Source organism: Bos taurus, chromosome 29 (genome assembly GCF_002263795.3).
Source record: "Bos taurus isolate L1 Dominette 01449 registration number 42190680 breed Hereford chromosome 29, ARS-UCD2.0, whole genome shotgun sequence".
NCBI classification, from domain to species: Eukaryota; Metazoa; Chordata; class Mammalia; order Artiodactyla; family Bovidae; genus Bos; species Bos taurus.
The window spans coordinates 29,057,112-29,074,789 of NC_037356.1; the positions used below are offsets into that span (position 1 = coordinate 29,057,112).

The 17,678-nt window shown below is 43.8% G+C and overlaps 1 protein-coding gene across 2 annotated transcripts; it reads right to left on the bottom strand.

Moving 5' to 3' along the window:
• Positions 1–3,497: 3,497 nt before the first annotated feature.
• ACRV1 (acrosomal vesicle protein 1) lies at positions 3,498–10,024 on the bottom strand. Of its 2 annotated transcripts, none has more exon segments than NM_001075926.2 (4): positions 3,498–3,867; positions 4,891–5,010; positions 7,033–7,557; positions 9,861–10,007. In NM_001075926.2, coding segments are annotated over 4 exon segments (822 nt in total). In that variant the 5' UTR covers positions 9,913–10,007; the 3' UTR covers positions 3,498–3,742.
• Between the last annotated feature and the right edge of the window lie 7,654 nt (positions 10,025–17,678).

The following is a 17,678-nucleotide window of genomic DNA, read 5'->3' on the forward strand; positions in this document are numbered from 1 at the left end:
ACAGTCAAAGGCTTTGGCATAGTCAATAAAGCAGAAATAGATGTTTTTCTGGAACTCTCTTGCTTTTTCGATGATCCAGCAGATGTTGTCAATTTGATCTCTGGTTCCTCTGCCTTTTCTAAAACAAGCTTGAACATCTGGAAGTTCACAGTTCATGTATTGAAGCCTGGCTTGGAGAATTTTGAGTGTTACTCTACTACCGTGTGAGATGAGTGCAATTGTGTGGTAGTTTGAGCATTCTTTGGCATTGAGTTTCTTTGGGACTGGAACAAAGACTGACCTTTTCCAGTCCTGTGGCCACTGCTGAGTTTTCCAAATTTGCTGGCATATTGAGTGCAGCACTTTCACAGCATCATCTTTCAGGATTTGAAATAGTTCAACTGGAATTCCATCACCCCCACTAGCTTTGTGTGTAGTGATGCTTCCGAAGGCCCACTTGACTTCACATTCCAGAATGTCTGGCTCTAGGTGAGTGATGACACCATCGTGATTATCTTGGTCATGAAGATCTTTTTTGTATAGTTCTGTGTATTCTTGCCACCTCTTCTTAATATCTTCTGTTTCTATTAGGTCCATACTATTTCTGTCCTTTATTGAGCCCATCTTTGCATGCAATTGTTCCCTCAGTATCTCTAATTTTCTTGAAGAGATCTCTAGACTTTCCCATTCTATTGTTTTCCTCTATTTCTTTGCACTGATTGCTGAGGAAGGCTTTCTTATCTCTCCTTGCTATTCTTTGGAACTCTGCATTCAAATGGGTATATCTTTCCTTTTCTCCTTTCCTGTTTGCTTCTCTTCTTTTCACAGCTATTTGTAAGGCCTCCTCAGACAGCCATTTTGCCTTTTTGCATTTCTTTTTCCTGGGGATGGTCTTGATCCCTGCCTCCTATATAATGTCGCGAACCTCCATCCATAGTTCATCAGGCACTCTGTCTATCAGATCTAGTCCCTTAAATCTATTTCTCACTGCCACTGTATAATCATAAGGGATTTGATTTAGGTCATACCTGGATGGTCTAGTAGTTTTCCCTACTTTCTTCGATTTAAGTCTGAATTTGGCAGTAAGGAGTTCATGATCTGAGCCACAGTCAGCTCCCGCTCTTGTTTTTGTTCACTCTATAGTGTTTCTCCATCTTTGGCAGCACAGGATATAATCAGTCTGATTTCAGTGTTGACCATCTGGTGATGTCCATGTGTAGTCTTCTCTTGTGTTTTTGGAAGAGGGTGTTTGCTATGACCAGTCCGTTCTCTTGGAAGAACTCTATTAGCCTTTGCCCTGCTTCATTCCGTACTCCAAGGCCAAATTTGCCTGTTACTCCAGGTGTTTCTTGACTTCCTACTTTTGCATTCCAGTCCCCTATAGTGAAAGTGAAAGTTGCTCAGTTGTGTCCGACTCTTTGCAACCCCATGGACTGTATAGTCTATGGAATTCTCCAGGCCAGAATACTGGAGTGGGTAGCCTTTCCCTTCTCCAGGGGATCTTCGCAACCCAGGGATCGAACCCAGGTCTCCCTCATTGCAGGCAGATTCTTTACCAGCTGAGCCACAAGGGAAGCCCAAGAATACTGGAGTGGGACATCTTTTTTGGGTGTTGTCCTAGAAGGTCTTGCAGGTCTTCATAGAACTGTTCAACTTCAGCTTCTTCAGCATTACTGATCGGGGCATAGACTTGGATATTGAATACTGAGATATTGAATAATCCAGCATTATTGGAAGCCGAAACTCCCCCACCCTTCAATTGTTACAACATATTTGAATTTATTTCCTCAAAATACATAGCTAATAGATTAGGCTTCCCTGGTGGCTCAGACGGTAAAGAATCCCCCTGCAATGCGGGGGTCTTGGGTTGGGAAGATCCCCTGGAGGAGGGCATGGCAACCCACTCCAGTGTTCTTGCATAGAGAATCCCATGGACACGAGAGCCTGGCAGACTACAGTCCATGGATTCGCAAAGAGTCGGACACAACTGAATGACTAAGCACAGCACAGTAGATTTAGCTATGTTTGATACATTTAGCTAATATTTATCTCCCTCCATCAAAAAAATAGCATCTATAATGTTAGTAGGATTTTATTTCTCTTTGTTTCTGACACCAGGGGTTCCCAACATGCACTACCATTGTTATATTTTTAATATATTTTAAAATCTGTCAATTCAGATGTGTTGTACATGGTGTTTTTGACCTTGGCTGAGATTGTTCTGTGAGGTTTGCTTATTAGCTAATTTGACTTACTGATCAAACTGTGCAGTACTGTGTCTACTCTGGATTTTTTAAGTTTTTTATTATGTATCATATCAAATTTACCACTGTATGAGTGGAAATTGAGACCTAATGTAGTTTTTATATGTTGTAATATTTCTTCAAGTAAATCTTTCCTACAAACACACACATAAAATCCTTGATAAGAACCAGAGCAAAAACATTGATTTTTCAGGGGCTTTTAAACAGAGGTGTGGGAGCAGTGGCTGATAAGAAATGGGCTTGTGTGGGACAGAGGTTTGGTTTTGGTGTTGAAAGAACTGTTTTACCTAATATTTATACTGTGCTATTTGCTCAGATTGAGATCATGCAATCTGGCCCTGGCTCACTGCTGCTCTGAAATCTTGATATGTTTGGAATGACATGGAATCTGAATATATAAAACATTTCTATGTCAGACTTTCTTACTTGTGAACTCAGGATGATGCTATCTTTCCTGTCTGCCTTTCTGGGCCCTTTTCAGTAGATTAGATGTAAAAACACTTTGAAGAGTGTAACTCTAATACAAGATGAAAGGGGCTGTATACAGTTTCCACCTGCCCTCTATGCTGAGACAAACCAGTGACATTGTGTGTGAGAAAAAGATTTAGTTAAGATAATTATGACCTGTTCTATTTATGTAGTAGATAAATTAAAAGGAATCATTATTATAATTCTGTTAAGCATAGAGTCTCCACTTATAACTCTCAAGGTCCCAAGAAAGGGTGGGTTTTGAACATCGTGGTAAGTAGAAGTGAGTTTGGTTTCCATAGGGATGGAAAGGTTGGGGTCAGAGACAAGGACTTGCAATATTATTTTAAGCTCCTAAAATGTTAGAACCTACTTTACATTCCTCTTCATGGTCCCTGCCCTGGGGGACCCCTTAACTTTGAGGAATGTGGAATTGTTTAAAAATGCATCCACTTTGGGGCTTCCCTGGTGGTCCAGTGGTAAAGAATCCACCTGCCAATGCAAGGGACACAATTTAATCCCTGTTCTGGGAAGAACCCACACGCCACGCGGCAACTAAGCCCGGTGTGCTGTAACTACTCAGCCTGCGTGCCTAGAGCCTGTGCTCCGCAGCTGCGACTAGAGAAAGCTACACACAGCAGCGAAGACCCACCACAGCCAAAAACAAACCAAAAAATGAAATAAATCTTTTTAAAAATTGCAACCACTGTAGTGTGTGGAGCAAAAGGAAGCTCAGGGTGACCCTGCCCCTGGTTGATGGGAAAAGATGTCTGCCTAGAGTCAGTACTCTTTAATTACGCAAAATTTATTGAGAAAGAAAAATGTTGAGAGATAGGGTGAAGGAATAGGAAAGACGGAGGGCAGAGAAGGATGGGTAATGGCATGGAGAGGAAAGAGGATATTAGGGCTTCTGGTCTGACAGGCAGAGAAAGATGTCATTAACAGTTGCCTGGGGAAGACACTAAATTGAGTCCATTAGTGTGGAGGATTTTTGCTGCCTGAGTCAGGTCAAGAAGCCAGGGCATAGGCTGCTAGATCTTGTTGCAGAAAGACTGATTTCGACAGCATATAATTTGCATCCTGGTTCCGTGGGAGAAGAGGTTCATGGATGGGCACATGTTCTCACAGCCCTGAACCATGAATTGAAGTTTTCCACCTGGAAGAAGCAGAAACAGACTGTAAAGAGCACAGAGCTTCCTTGCTGAATCTTACTTTCATCATGGTCCCCAGAGTCCTTGCATAGGCATGACCAAGTCCTCCAACTTACATATTCTTTCTCCCCTCCCCTTCTACCTGCTTCTTCTGGGCTGTTTCCCCATCAGTTGCCTACGCTTTCTAGTGAGGGACCAGACAAACCACAAGAGAAGTCAGGCAATGGGGTTCACAGGATAAAGGAATCAAGATCCCTTCCCTTATTTGAAGGATAAGGACTGAATACGGGCTTTCCAGGTTGCACTATGGTAAAGAACCCGCCTGCCAATGCAGGAGACACAGGAGATGCAAGTTCGATCCTTGGGTCAGGAAGATCCCCTGGAGTAGGAAATAGCAACTCACTCCAGTATTCTTGCCTGGAGAATCCCAGGGACAGAGGAGCCTGGTGGGCTACATTCCCTGGGGTCACAAAGTGCTGAACACCTCTGAGCAACCGAGCACAAAGGACTGAGTGTAAGGGTGGAGGGGTGTCGGAATACACTCAGGCCTGGCAACTTGTGAACACAGACTAGTGGACAACTGTTGACTACTTAATTCATTTATTCAATACTTATTCAATATTCAATTGAATATTCAATTATTCAATACTACTAAATGCTTGCCATGGACTAGGCATTGTGCTAAGTGCTAGGAATATATAGCCATGAACAAGATAGACACATTCCTGAGTTTGCAGTCAATGTCCCACTGGCTCAAGGGGCAACTCACACATTAATAGGAAGAGACAATCTCCCTGTCTTCTTTTAAGACATCGGAGGCCTTTGGGGAAGGGCCTCTCCCTCAATAGCTGGAATTCTACTCTTGATTCTTGTAAGAATTGAGGTCCTCTTGAATCTCTAAGCTTCTAGGGAATCTCAGCTTGATTCCTCCTCCAGCCCCTGCCACCCTAACCACCCCCTCCCCCATCAGTACTCAAGCTGGCTGATGAGTTCTCTGTCAAAGACCAGCCCATGAAGTCCCCACATACCTTCAAAGATCTTCTTTAACATGCACTGCTGGGAATTCTGAGTGGAGCAGACTCCCTCTCCACGAAGACATTTCCCTTGGTCATTCATATAAGAGCATGTGTGGCAGCTTAATGGTGGGCCTGAAAAATTTAAGATCAGCCTGATGAAATAACCCTGTGATCCAGGTGTGTAGCCTTGAGTCACACATCTGGGAAGGGATGATGGACAATAAGTAGAACCATTTTGTAGGTCTGAGAAAGCATCTTTTCCCTTCCATACCAGAGAAAATGACTTCATCCTTACTGCTTCATCTATGATATTCATTGCTGATGAATCCCACCTTTCTCCCTCCAGTACTGACTTTAATTCATAGCCCAGTGGCTTCCTGGACATTGATCATTAGATGCCTTTCTGCTGTGTCTAACTCAATAGGAGCGATGGAACTTTTCACATGACATTCATACTCCTCACGATATTCTCAGTTATCCATAAAGTACAGACACTTGCAGTAAAATTTGACTGATTAATAAGCTGTGTTAAGGACTTCCCTGGTGATCCAGTGGTTAAGACTCCTCCTTCCAATACAGGGGGAGGGGAGGGTTCAATCCCTGGTTGGGGAGCTAAGAACCCACATGCCTCAAGGCCAGAAGATCAAAACATAAAACAGAAGCAGTACTGTAAAATTCAATAAAGACTTTTTAAATAGTATGCATCAAAAGTAAATAACAAAGAAAAGAGAAATTGCTTTAAAAAAAAGAAAAACTCGTTGGAATGTTCTAATGTTGCAAACCTGGTAAAGTGTTTGTATCAATTTGCTACTCTCAAATTCACCTCAATCAGGGCAGTTTGTCACAAAGGGCAGAGCCTCTCTGAAATGACTCAATATTGCCTATTTCCACTGGCAATTTCCTAATTAAGGAAGCATAAAGTGGAAAGAATTATGGGCTTTGGAGTCATACTTCAGTGTGAATCTTAGCTTTGCTTCTTTCTAGCCAGATGAGGTAAACCTCACTCTCTCTTCTGAAAATTTGGAATACTGCTACTTACACAAATGGGGTGAACATAAAGTGTTTATGTCTAGTAATAACTTGAGACGATAACCTTAAATCTTGTTTTTCTTCCTGAACAAACCCTTGTAAGAGCCAAAGAGCTGCAGTTGTCCTGGGAACTTATTTCTGTATCTTGCAGACAAAAGTGTTGGCATGCTTTACTTTCCAATGATAAAAGAAACGGTCACATATTGAGGTCTAGAGAAGTCATTCTGGCTTATACATGAGTTAACTTGAATTTTTTGCTAACTACAATAGCTTCTTTGTGGCCTATTAAACATACATTGTACATCTCTTTTAATTAGTAAAGAAAACGTCACATTGACAAGAAGTTAAAAGTTCATATTAAAAATAAAGATTAAATACCCTTCTTTCTGGGACACCGATTCAAGTCCTCCACTGATGATTAAACTCCCTTTCCAGGTGGGGAGCCCAAACTGTACGTGCTGTATGTGTATGAACTGGTCTGTTGTGTTTTTTTTAAACCGCGAAGAAATATAACCCTGACTTGTTCAATATGCCTTGTCTGGACGAGATATAAAACTGCCGAAAACTGCTTCTCCAGGGCCATTTCTCAGACTAATCTGCGAAGCCAACTAGTCCTCAGTTTGGCTCAAATAAAACTTTTCTATTATTAATGATTGTTTATTATTTCCACTGACATCATGTTCAGACAAAAAAAGCCCAGAGCTACCTGTCTGGTGCTAGCCATGTTGTTGGAGGATTTGCAAAGATTTTAACATAGTTTGTGAATAGGCTGATTTAGCCTGAAGCTCACCAAGGTTGTCTTCCATGAGCCCCTTCTTCCAGTGGAGCTGTGGGCATTCATTTTCCTAATTTCTAATGTGGAATGAAGTTGCAGGGACAGCTGGCAGTTTGTATTTTGTTTTTCTTAAAGAGGGCCCTCTGAACTGTTTAGCCTTCAAAAGCCCCACAACACCTGAATTCTGCCTCTGGGGATTATTGCAAAGAAATGTAAAGAGATTCTTTGAGAGAGTTGTTCGTTCTGTCTGAACTGTTCTTTCTTCTGAATGTCTTAAAACTGGCTTTCTTGATGTGTCACCTACTTCCCCCCGCAAGTCAAGGAAGGGTACCCATGCAAATACGACTCACCTGAGAATGTGCTTGAAGGTGGGAGTTCTGAGGGCTGTTCCGCTGATGATTCGGCTGAGACCTGTTCGGCTGAGATCGGTTCAACTGCAGACTGTTCTCCTGCAGGTTTATCACTTGCAACCTGTTCGTTTGTGGGCTGTTCACCTACGGCCTGTTCACCGACAGACTGTTCGCCTAGAGGCTGCTCACCTATAGGTTGTTCCACAGAAAGTTGTTCACCGGGAGTGTGCTCATTCAGAGTGTGCTCACCTGCAGCAGCCTCCCCTGGAGCATGCTCAACCGCAGTAGCGTGATCAACTGGAGTGGGCCCACTTGCGTGTTCAACTGCCAAGGGCTCACCGGAAGCGTGTTGGGCTGCGGCGGTCTCACTTGAGCCACGCTCACTCAAAGTGTTGTCGATTGAAGAAGTCTCATATAAAGCCTCATCCAAAGGGTTTGCAAGTGAAAAGTAGTCACTTGAGAGTTGCTGAACTGATGCTTGATGATCCATAGAGCCAAGAAACTCATCAGATTGAGCTGATGCTGCTGCGGTGGAGAAGTAATAGAAGAGAGATGGTGAGGGTGAGAGAGGATGCCCCGGTAAGGCGTCCTTTCCTATGAAGCAAGGCTCATGTTGTGGGAGCGCTGGGTTTCTGGGGGTCTGGTCAAGCACCTGAAGATACTGCAGAGGCTGGAGGCAGTCAACCGATTGCTCGAGGGACCGTGAAGGCCAGGGGTGTTAAGGAACTGCAGAGGCTACCTTTGTGATTGAAGGGAAGAATTTTAAGATCCGCAGTATTTGTATGGATCTGTGTACCCTGAGTGGGCACAGGGCACCAAAAGCACCTGTGCCTCCCTGACAAAGACAGCATCAGGAAATCAACATCCCATCGTTCATGTAACCAGAATTCCACCGCTCGCCTCCCTCCGGTTCCCCTGTGGGTGAAAGGTCGGAATGGAGATACAACGGAGAGAGACTCTGCAGTGTTTCAGCAACTGAGTAATTCTAGCTGAAACCAAGGGCGGAAGATTTTAAACTCCAAACAAAATGATTTTGAAACTAGAGAGGACAAATATATAATGAGGCCACGAAAATTACCAGAAGGGATTAAGACCTTTATTTGGCAAGTTCATGTTTTTTCCCACACCCAATCCCCTATCCATGTGGTTGGGAACCGAAAACCAAGTTGCCATGAATTATTAAGATAAAAATATGATATACTTCTATATCTCTGCTTTGAGACTCCTTTTGATGTACCATTTACTCCTACTTCATGGAGTTGTCATGAGTCTTCAATAAGATAAATTGTGAAGTGCCTAGTCCATTGCTGAAGTGCTCAATTAACTTTAATTTTTCCTTCTCCTGACCTTGCATTTGGAATTCCAAAACTCTTAGCTGGTCACTCTCTTCTGACTTGTCTCTCCTACATTTAATCCAGTTTATCAATGACCGTCAGACGAATACTCCTTAAGTACAGCTTTTATTTTATTAAGTGTAGCATCATGCAGACAATTTGATTATTACTCTTTTTTAAATTATTATTACTCTTTGAGTAACTGATTTAGGCTGAATAACCTAGAAGAGGGTGGTGAATAGACTTTAATGATGAGTATTTTATTAATCCTATCAAAAAGCTGAGAGGAATGTAATATAGTCAGTATCATCCTGATTATAATCCTGTAAGAATTTGTGTGTGTGTGTGTGTGTGTGTGTGTGTGTATCTTGAGTGATTTGAAGTCCTTATAACCAATGACTTTCAAAAGACTAACATTAGAATATGTTGATAAAGGAAAGATAAGATAGACTAAGGCTTTTGCATAAGTGCTCAGTTGTGTACACTCTTTGCAACCCTGTGCATCTGCCAGGCTCCTCTGCCCATGGGATTTTTCCAGGCAAGAATACTGGAGTGGGTTGCCATTTCCTCTTCCAGAAGATCTTCCTGACCCAGGGATAGAACCTGCATCTCCTGCGTTGGTAGGTGGGCATTCTTTACCGCTGTGCCACCTGGGAAATCCGACTAAGGCTTTTAGGAGTTTTTAATTTTAAAAAGTTGTTACAGAAATACTACCTGCTTGACTGATTCTTCAAAAGTGAACAGAAGTTTCAACAAAGAGATTTTTAATACAAAAAAAAAGAGGCTTGAAAAAGCACACTCCTTTCTTAGTCATTCTTATCATTTATGACTCACTGCCTCACCAAGTGGCTGGCACATACTACCATCTGGTATGTAGCTTGTTTCTGAGTCAATTTTTGAAAACCGAAGAGGGCAAAAGACAAAATCTCAGAGAACCAACATTACAGAAAACACTCTCATTTAATGGAGAGCTAGAAACTCATGGCCTCTGGCCTCTGCAGGAGGAAGAAGGGAATAGAGCTCACCCTGAATGGGCATCCTGAGAGAGGAGAAACAGATGACTGAACAGATAGACCAGAACCGGGAAGGGGAGGCTTCTAGGATCTCTGGCCCCGGGACGACTTTCAGGCATACCTCACTCCTTTCTCCTGTGTCTTTCCTTCTACCTTAAGTACACGAGGATCCCACACACTCAGTTCACTGGGGCAAACCTTCCCAGACTTCCAGAACCCTAGACCTGTCTTCTCATTTCACAGAGCATCAGGTACAACGTCAAGTGGCTGAAAGTATTAGGAATGAGCTGTGCCAAGCTAGTCTGTGATGGTGAAGCCATTAACTAGGGGGAATCAACCGATTCAGCAACTCTCAGAGTTGAACTTGTTCAGCCACTCCTGCTTCAGATTGGTCTGGGTAACTAAGATACTGGTCTTCGTTCTTCAAGGGCCTTAAACAGGCCTCTTCCATGTCCACCTGGAACCAAGAGAGAGGACTCACCTCTGGCAGATCCAAGGAAACACAGACTCACTAGTAGAAGGAAATTCTTCATCTGGATTTTGGGCAAGAGGGGACCCTGGTGTGGGGCACCCAAGAGCAGTGAAGAAAACCTGTGAGCGGAGGCTTCCAGTGCCGAGCCACAGAGTCTGCAAATTCTAGAACCTCAGAAACAATCCATGATTCCTCACAATGGGTTGTGCTGATCAGGTGCCTGATCCGGCATGTTGACGCTCTGGCAACCCCCAGCAAACCATACTGTGAGGGCTGATATGCCCCGTGCCTGGCACTTTATTGTGGCTCTCTGCCTTTTCTTTAAAAAATCAAGTTGCCAAAATAACATATATACTCTCTGTAATAAATTTTAAAAGCCATCTACTCGCTTTTTAAAGTGTTCATGACAGTGAGGTGTGATTAGCTGGTTATTTTTTTATTTGGTTCTCTGTATGAGCCCTTTTATTTGGGTCGGGGGCCTCAGAAGGCTGATCTCTATTGAGCTGATCACCTTGAAGGCTGGTTGGGTTTGGCTTCAGATTGTGTTCAGCCAGTGGAACACTGGAGAAGGGAACACACACACAGATTGAGACTGAAGTATTTATTCCTTCTATTACCTTCCTACCACAGTTCAGACGCTGGCTGGGTCTTGACAGGACAGTTTCTGTTCAGTGTCTCTCCTCATGGTTCCGGTTCTCCACCAGGCTGTGGGAGCATGGCTTCCTTCCCCTCCCCGCTGAGGCCTAAGGAGGATGATGATTTCTTACTGTTGCTAAACCTGGATGCCCCAACTTTATTTTTCTTGTTTCCTTAATCCTGCTCACTTCTGTCAATCATCTTTTCATAAAGGTCCATATCAATCATGGTTTCGGCAGGAAACAGATGGCAAACTCAGATGGGTGACAGGAGAATGTACCTGATATGGACATGGAAAAGGGATCTCCAGCCTCGAGCTGACTGCTGAAAAGACGGGTGCAGCGAAGCGTCTACCTGGTATTTCACTGGAACTTTCGGAAGACGGGGCCGCCCAGGTGGTGCTAGTGGTAAAGAAGCCACCTGCCAGTGCAGGAGACGTAGGAGACGTGGGTTTGATCCCTGGGTCGGGAAGATCCCCTGGAGGAGGGGATAGTAACCCACTCCAGTATTCTTGCCTGGAGAATCCCATGGACAGAGGAGCCTGGAGGGCTACAGACACGACTGGTGGCAGAGGTCTACCTAGCTCCCATCTCCTCCCTCTTCCTTGCCCACCTCTCTTAGACCCTTCATTACGTATACCACAGAATGCTGGATCTAGAACAGACGTATTTGTCACTCTTATAAGTATTGAATGCTCTTCTCCCCCATTAGGCTTTAAGCTCTATGAAAGTGGTGTTTCAGTCTGTCTTGATCACTGTTGTGTCCTTGCTACCTGAGAGCATGCTGACACACAACAGGTGTTTAATACTGCGTAGGCCAAAAAGTTCACTTGGGTTGGCCATAAGCTGTTATGGAAAAACCAGAATGAACTTTTTGGCCACCCCAATAGATTTTTTTTCCTGCATGAAGGAATGAGTCAGTTGCCTTTTCTCTACATCATGCAAAGAAATAGAGGAAAACAACAGAATGGGAAAGACTAGAGATCTCGTCAAGAAAATTAGAGATACCAAGAGAACATTTCATGCAAAGATGGGCTCGATAAAGGACAGAAATGGTATGGACCTAACAGAAGCAGAAGATATTAAGAAGAGGTGGCAAGAATACACAGAAGAACTGTACAAAAAAAGCTTCATGACCCAGATAATCACGATGGTGTGATCACTTACCTAGAGCCAGACATCCTGGAATGTGAAGTCAAGTGGGCCTTAGAAAGCATCACTACGAACAAAGCTAGTGGAGGTGATGGAATTCCAGTTGAGGTATTTCAAATCCTGAAAGATGATGCTGTGAAAGTGTTGCACTCAATATGCCAGCAAATTTGGAAAACTCAGCAGTGGCCACAGGACTGGAAAAGGTCAGTTTTCATTCCAATCCCAAAGAAAGGCAATGCCAAAGAATGTTCAAACTACCACACAGTTGCACTCATCTCACATGCTAATAAAGTAATGCTCAAAATTCTCCAAGCCAGGCTTCAGCAATACGTGAACCGTGAACTTCCTGATGTTTAAGCTGGTTTTAGAAAAGGCAGAGGAACCAGAGATCAAATTGCCAACATCTGCTGGATCATCAAAAAAGCAAGAGAGTTCCAGAAAAACATCTATTTCTGCTTTATTGACTATGCCAAAGCCTTTGACTGTGTGGATCACAATAAACTGTGGAAAATTCTTCAAGAGATGGGAATACCAGACCATCTGACCTGCCTCTTGAGAAATCTGTATGCAGGTCAGGAAGCAACAGTTAGAACTGGACATGGAACAACAGACTGGTTCCAAATAGGAAAAGGAGTACGTCAAGGCCGTATATTGTCACCTTGCTTATTCAACTTATATGCAGAGTACATCATGAGAAATGCTGGACTGGAAGAAACACAAGCTGGAATCAAGATTTCCGGGAGAAATATCAGTCACCTCAGATATGCAGATGACACCAGCCTTATGGCAGAAAGTGAAGAAGAACTAAAGAGCCTCTTGATGAAAGTGAAAGAGGAGAGTGAAAAAGTTGGCTTAAAGCTCAACATTCAGAAAACGAAGATCATGGCATCTGGTCCCATCACTTCATGGGAAATAGATGGGGAAACAGTGGAAACAGTGTCAGAGTTTATTATTTTTGGGCTCCAAAATCACTGCAGATGGTGACTGCAGCCATGAAATTAAAAGACACTTACTCCTTGGAAGGAAAGTTATGACCTACCTAGATAGCATATTCAAAAGCAGAGACATTACTTTGCCAACAAAGGTCCGTCTAGTCAAGGCTATGGTTTTTCCTGTGGTCATGTATGAATGTGAGAGTTGGACTGTGAAGAAGGCTGAGCGCAGAAGAATTGATGCTTTTGAACTGTGGTGTTGGAGAAGACTCTTGAGAGTCCCTTGGACTGCAAGGAGATCCAACCAGTCCATTCTGAAGGAGATCAGCCCTGGGATTTCTTTGGAGGGAATGATGCTGAAGCTGAAACTCCAGTACTTTGGCCACCTCATGCGAAGAGTTGACTCATTGGAAAAGACTCTGATGCTGGGAGGGATTGGGGGCAGGAGGAGAAGGGGACGCCAGAGGATGAGATGGCTGGATGGCATCACTGACTCGATGGACGTGAGTCTGAGTGAACTCCGGGAGTTGGTGATGGACAGGGAGGCCTGGCATGCTGCGATTCATGGGGTCGCAAAGAATCAGACACGACTGAGCGACTGAACTGAACTCCCATAATTTACATTTTAAGATAACAGAATTAGCCATAAGATTTAATCCAGCGGCTGTCCTCAGGCAGGATACATTATTGTTGTATAATCCTAAGGAATGTAGAGAAGGAAAAAAATGTTTTGTCTTTTCTTCCTCCTTAACAATTCCAGACCCCTAGACTTCTTATCAACCTGCCTAGGAAATGACTCTCTCAAGACTCTGCGCTTCCAATGCAAGGGGTGTAGTTTCAATCCCTACATGCTGTGTGGTGTGACCAAAAAAAACACACCACATTTTTGTGCCCAGGGTTTTTGAGAGTCTGGGGTTTGAGGATGTAGACAACCTGCGTTGTTTACAGCTGCTCTTCCCTCTCCACACCTCTCTCTCTTTTCCCTGGAGCCCTAATAACCACAAATCTCCCCCAGTCATCCTCACATCCTTAGGAAGAACAATTTTCTTCTCCAACCCCTATCTTACCATTGGTTCTGCCTTCACAGATGTACAGATTCCACCATTTCTCTACAGAAACAGAGGCCTTAGCTTTCAGAACTGGAAAAGTTTGTTGTTTTTTCCTTGCCATCATCAGAAGGGACCTTAATCCATCCAAGAGATGCCAATTCGCTTAGAATTAGTGTTTGCAATGATTATATTTCTCCATTACACGAATAATATGCTCCTCTCATTAATCTATAATACCCATTTATGCCAGTAGATTTCTCTAGACTTCTTAGCAGGCATTCAGAAAACAGTTTTGAACTTTGGCTATGTACAGGGCTTTCTGTACATCTGAGGAGGAAGTCCTGGACTAAGTCTGATGGCTCACACCTATGGAAAAGCTCAGAAGTCTAGTTCTGACAGTTAATTCTTATATGAATTTTGTCAGACTGCTGGCTGCTGAAACACACTAAACTGACATGCTGGCAGTCCTATGCATTTCTACTTTCGTTCAGCGCTGTGCTTAAGCGCTCAGTCGTATCCGATTCTTTGCGACCCCATGGACTGTAGCCTGCTGGGCTCCTCTATTCAGACAAGAATACTGGAGTGGGTTGCCATGCCCTCCTCTCGGGGATCTTCCCAACCCAGGGATGGAACCCAGGTCTCCCACATTGCAGATGGATTCTTTACTTTCTGAGCCATCAGGGAAGCCCAAGAATACTGGAGTGGGTAGCCTATCCCCTTCTCCAGAGGAACTTCCCAATCCTGGAATCACACTGGGGTCTCCTGCAGGCGGATTCTTTACCAGCTGAGCTACTACATAATCTGTACTTTTGAACATTAAATGCTGAATCTGGTGCTGCTGTTGCTAAGTCGCTTCAGTCGTGTCCGACTCTGTGAGCTACTGACAAAGAATGCTCACATTTGACACAAGAGGGAGCCACTGACCAGCCCCACCTCACTTAACTCAGGCAGCTTGGTCTCAGCAGTGTTCGGGAGGTTACTCCAAAATTGTTTCATTTTGCTTCTTCTGATTGCAAAAATAAAGTGGGAAATTGAAAAACAAAAATGGTGGTACCAGAAATAAGAATGTTAGGTTCCATAAACTTAGTATTTAATCTACAAATGAAAAACAATTGCAGCAGAATTAGGACCCTGAACCTCAGTTGGATGCTCTTTGGACTTAATCCAGTTGGCTTCACACATGAACAGTTGTGAGGATCACTGGACATAAGGAATAGGTTTGAACTCGGAAAGTAAATATATTATAGTTTGTTTCTAAATGATGACATGCAATTAGGATTTTAGTATTTTAGTTAACTAGGAAGGAAGACCTGGTTGTAACACAGAGGCTACTTTTTCTTTTCAGTAATATTTATTTTTGGCTGTGCTTGGTCTTCGTTGCTTCGCACAGCCTTTCTCTAGTTGCAGCAAGCAGGGGCTAGTCTTTGCTGCAGTGCTTGGGCTTCTCGGTGGGACGGTTTCTCAATGTGGTGGCTTCTCTTGTTGCGGAGGACACACTCCAGGTGCACGGGCTTCAGTCGGTGCAGCTAGAGCTCAGCAGTTGTGGCACACAGGCTCAGTTGCTCTGAGGCATGTGGGATCTTCCCAGACCAGGGATCAAACCCATGTCCCCTGCCTTGGCAAGTGGATTCCTATCCACAGCACCACCCAGGAAGTCCAACAGAGAGGCTACTTTCCACCACTTTCGGGTTCAGAGTATGTCCAGAAGTTGGAGATACCTGTACTTTCCATGTAGAGTATCAGATAAAACATTCCCCCCCAAAACCCAGAAAAAGGGTGCGATAAAGTTATTATGTTATAATGTTATAATATTATGTTATAATAAGTTATAAAGTTATTATTACTTTACAGATGTAACATAGCTGTTTACTCCTTCATTCCATCACCCGTGTTATAGAGGGCCACATCCCTGAAGTAGCTAGCTGTCATCCCGTCTGTCATCTTCCTCCTCTTAGAGGATCCTCTGCAGATCCTTTCCCCGAGTCTCCCAGCTCCTAGCGGTTGCCCTTCAGGCATCAGTTCCAACTTGAACTTGAGGTTGGGCTCCAATCAGGGAGCTGGCAGATTCAAGTGGCAACTCAGATGAACTCTAAGAAAATAGAAAATAGTAGGGGCTGGTGTCTGTTTAACACAGTGTTCAAAGTCCTAGCCACAGCAATTAGACAAAAGGAAGAAGTAAAACTGTCCCTGTTTGCAGTACTTTATAAAGAAAACCCTGAAGTCTCCATCAAAAAGGTGTTAGAATTAATAAATGAATTCAGTAAAGTTGCAGAGTATAAGCTTAGCATACAGAAATCTGTTGATTTTCTATACACCAATAATGAAGAGAAAGAGAAATGAAAAAAAAATTCCATTTAAAACTGGAAACCGGCAAAAGAACTATACAATCAAAGCTGTAAAAAAGATCTTCATGTAACCTAGTAGGATAGAAAACAAAGGCATTGCCTCGGAACCTGCACGCTTGATGGGATGTGTAAGGAAGAGAAGGTCCATACAGATGGACTCCTGCCCTGGGGGGTGAGCAAGGAAAGCTGAAATTAGGGCATCCCATCAGGTTCCCAGGAAATCCACTGACACAGACCAAGGACTGGAGAAGGCTAGACTGTACTTGTGAGGAATGCGTGCATGCTGGCTTGCTGTTGCTTGCATTACTTCCCAACCTGAAGGTGCAAACACCCTAGCCCACTCACAACACACCAAAGGCTGACACGAGATCTGGGATAAGATTTGCTCTAGCTCTACAAAAACAGACCAGGGCGCCTGGGGTGTGATTGGTCGTGAGCCACAGAGTCCACTGAGGGCCCATAAACAGTGAGTGGGCAGCAAGTCTCTAGCCACAGCTGACGTCAGAGTATGTACTAGGAGACGCCACAAGAGGGCGCAGCCGCTAAGCACCGAATCTCAACCACTCAGTCGTGTCCAACTCTATGCCCCATGGACTGCAGCACGCCAGCCTTCCCGGTGAATCACCAACTCCTGGAGCTTGCTCAGACTCATGTCCATTGATTCGGTGATGCCATCCAACCATCTCATCCTCTGTTGTCCCCTTCTCCTGCTTTCAATCTATCCCAGCATCACTGGAAAGTGCGGGGAGCGAGCTCCGTCCCTGGCAAAGGTCATGAGGAAGGAGGCTTGGCATAGGCAAAGGCGGGATCAAGCCTCAGGAGTCTCCCTGGAAATTCTCGAGCAATCTACCCCCAAAACCAGAGTCTGCCTACTTTCTGCTTTGTGCTTTCACCTACACCTCTGACTTTACGGGGGGCTGTCCCCCACTACCTCTCTGAAAAAAGAGTTAGCTTACAGCTCCAGTTAATAATTCCTGGGTGTGACAGTGTTTCAACTTACAAACTCCCTTGGAAGTCCTCTAGCCTGCCTGAATAGGTTTTTCCAGCCACATGTGATTGCTCAGAGCCTCCAAACTGTGAGAGGCATGAGATGTTCTAAACTGTCTAAATACAGATTCCTTTGAGCAGTTAAAAGATTGATTAGAAATTGTATTGGTGAAGGGATTTTCACTTCTTGGGCCAATGTTTGCTGCTAAGTCTCCATATCCCTTACCTGCTGTGTCCCTGGCAGTGTATTGATTAATATAATTGGTGTAAATAGTAGCTTTAATGTTTGTAACCTGGGACCCTTGAGTTAATTCTTTTTCTTGTTATAGCCCACCACACCTTTGCTCTGTAGGAATGCAACTTTATCTAATGCTTTTGGAGGGTGGCGCTTGACTTATCACCTTTAGAGAAAAATAAGTTTTCTGAAGAAAGGGTCTTAAAATGTTAACAGGCCTCCGGGCCAGAAGATGATGCAAATCACCTAAGCTTTTGCATATGATAAGTTTGCAGGAAGAAAGCCTGGCTTGCTGCCTGACTCTACCCCTTCCCCCATTATCCTCTATGCATAACTTAAGGTATAAAAACTACTTTGGAAAATAAAGTGCGGGCCTTGTTCACCGAAACTTGGTCTCACCATGTCGTTCTTTCTCTTACCTTCTGGCTGAATTATTCAGCCTCTTTTCTCCACTGAATTTCCTCACTGAGCTATCCTTATTCCATTACTCTT

Bases quoted from the DNA above. Each gene is read 5' to 3' on its own strand.
- ACRV1 (XM_024987176.2), bottom strand. From the start codon at position 9,912: ATGAAGAATTTCCTTCTACTAGTGAGTCTGTGTTTCCTTGGATCTGCC. The intron at 5,011-7,032 runs GTGAGTCGTATT...TAAATTTTTCAG, and splicing joins ACCTTCAAGCACATTCTCAG to GCCCACCATTAAGCTGCCAC. The intron at 3,868-4,890 runs GTATGTGGGGAC...TGCTTCTTCCAG, and splicing joins GTTAAAGAAGATCTTTGAAG to GTGGAAAACTTCAATTCATG.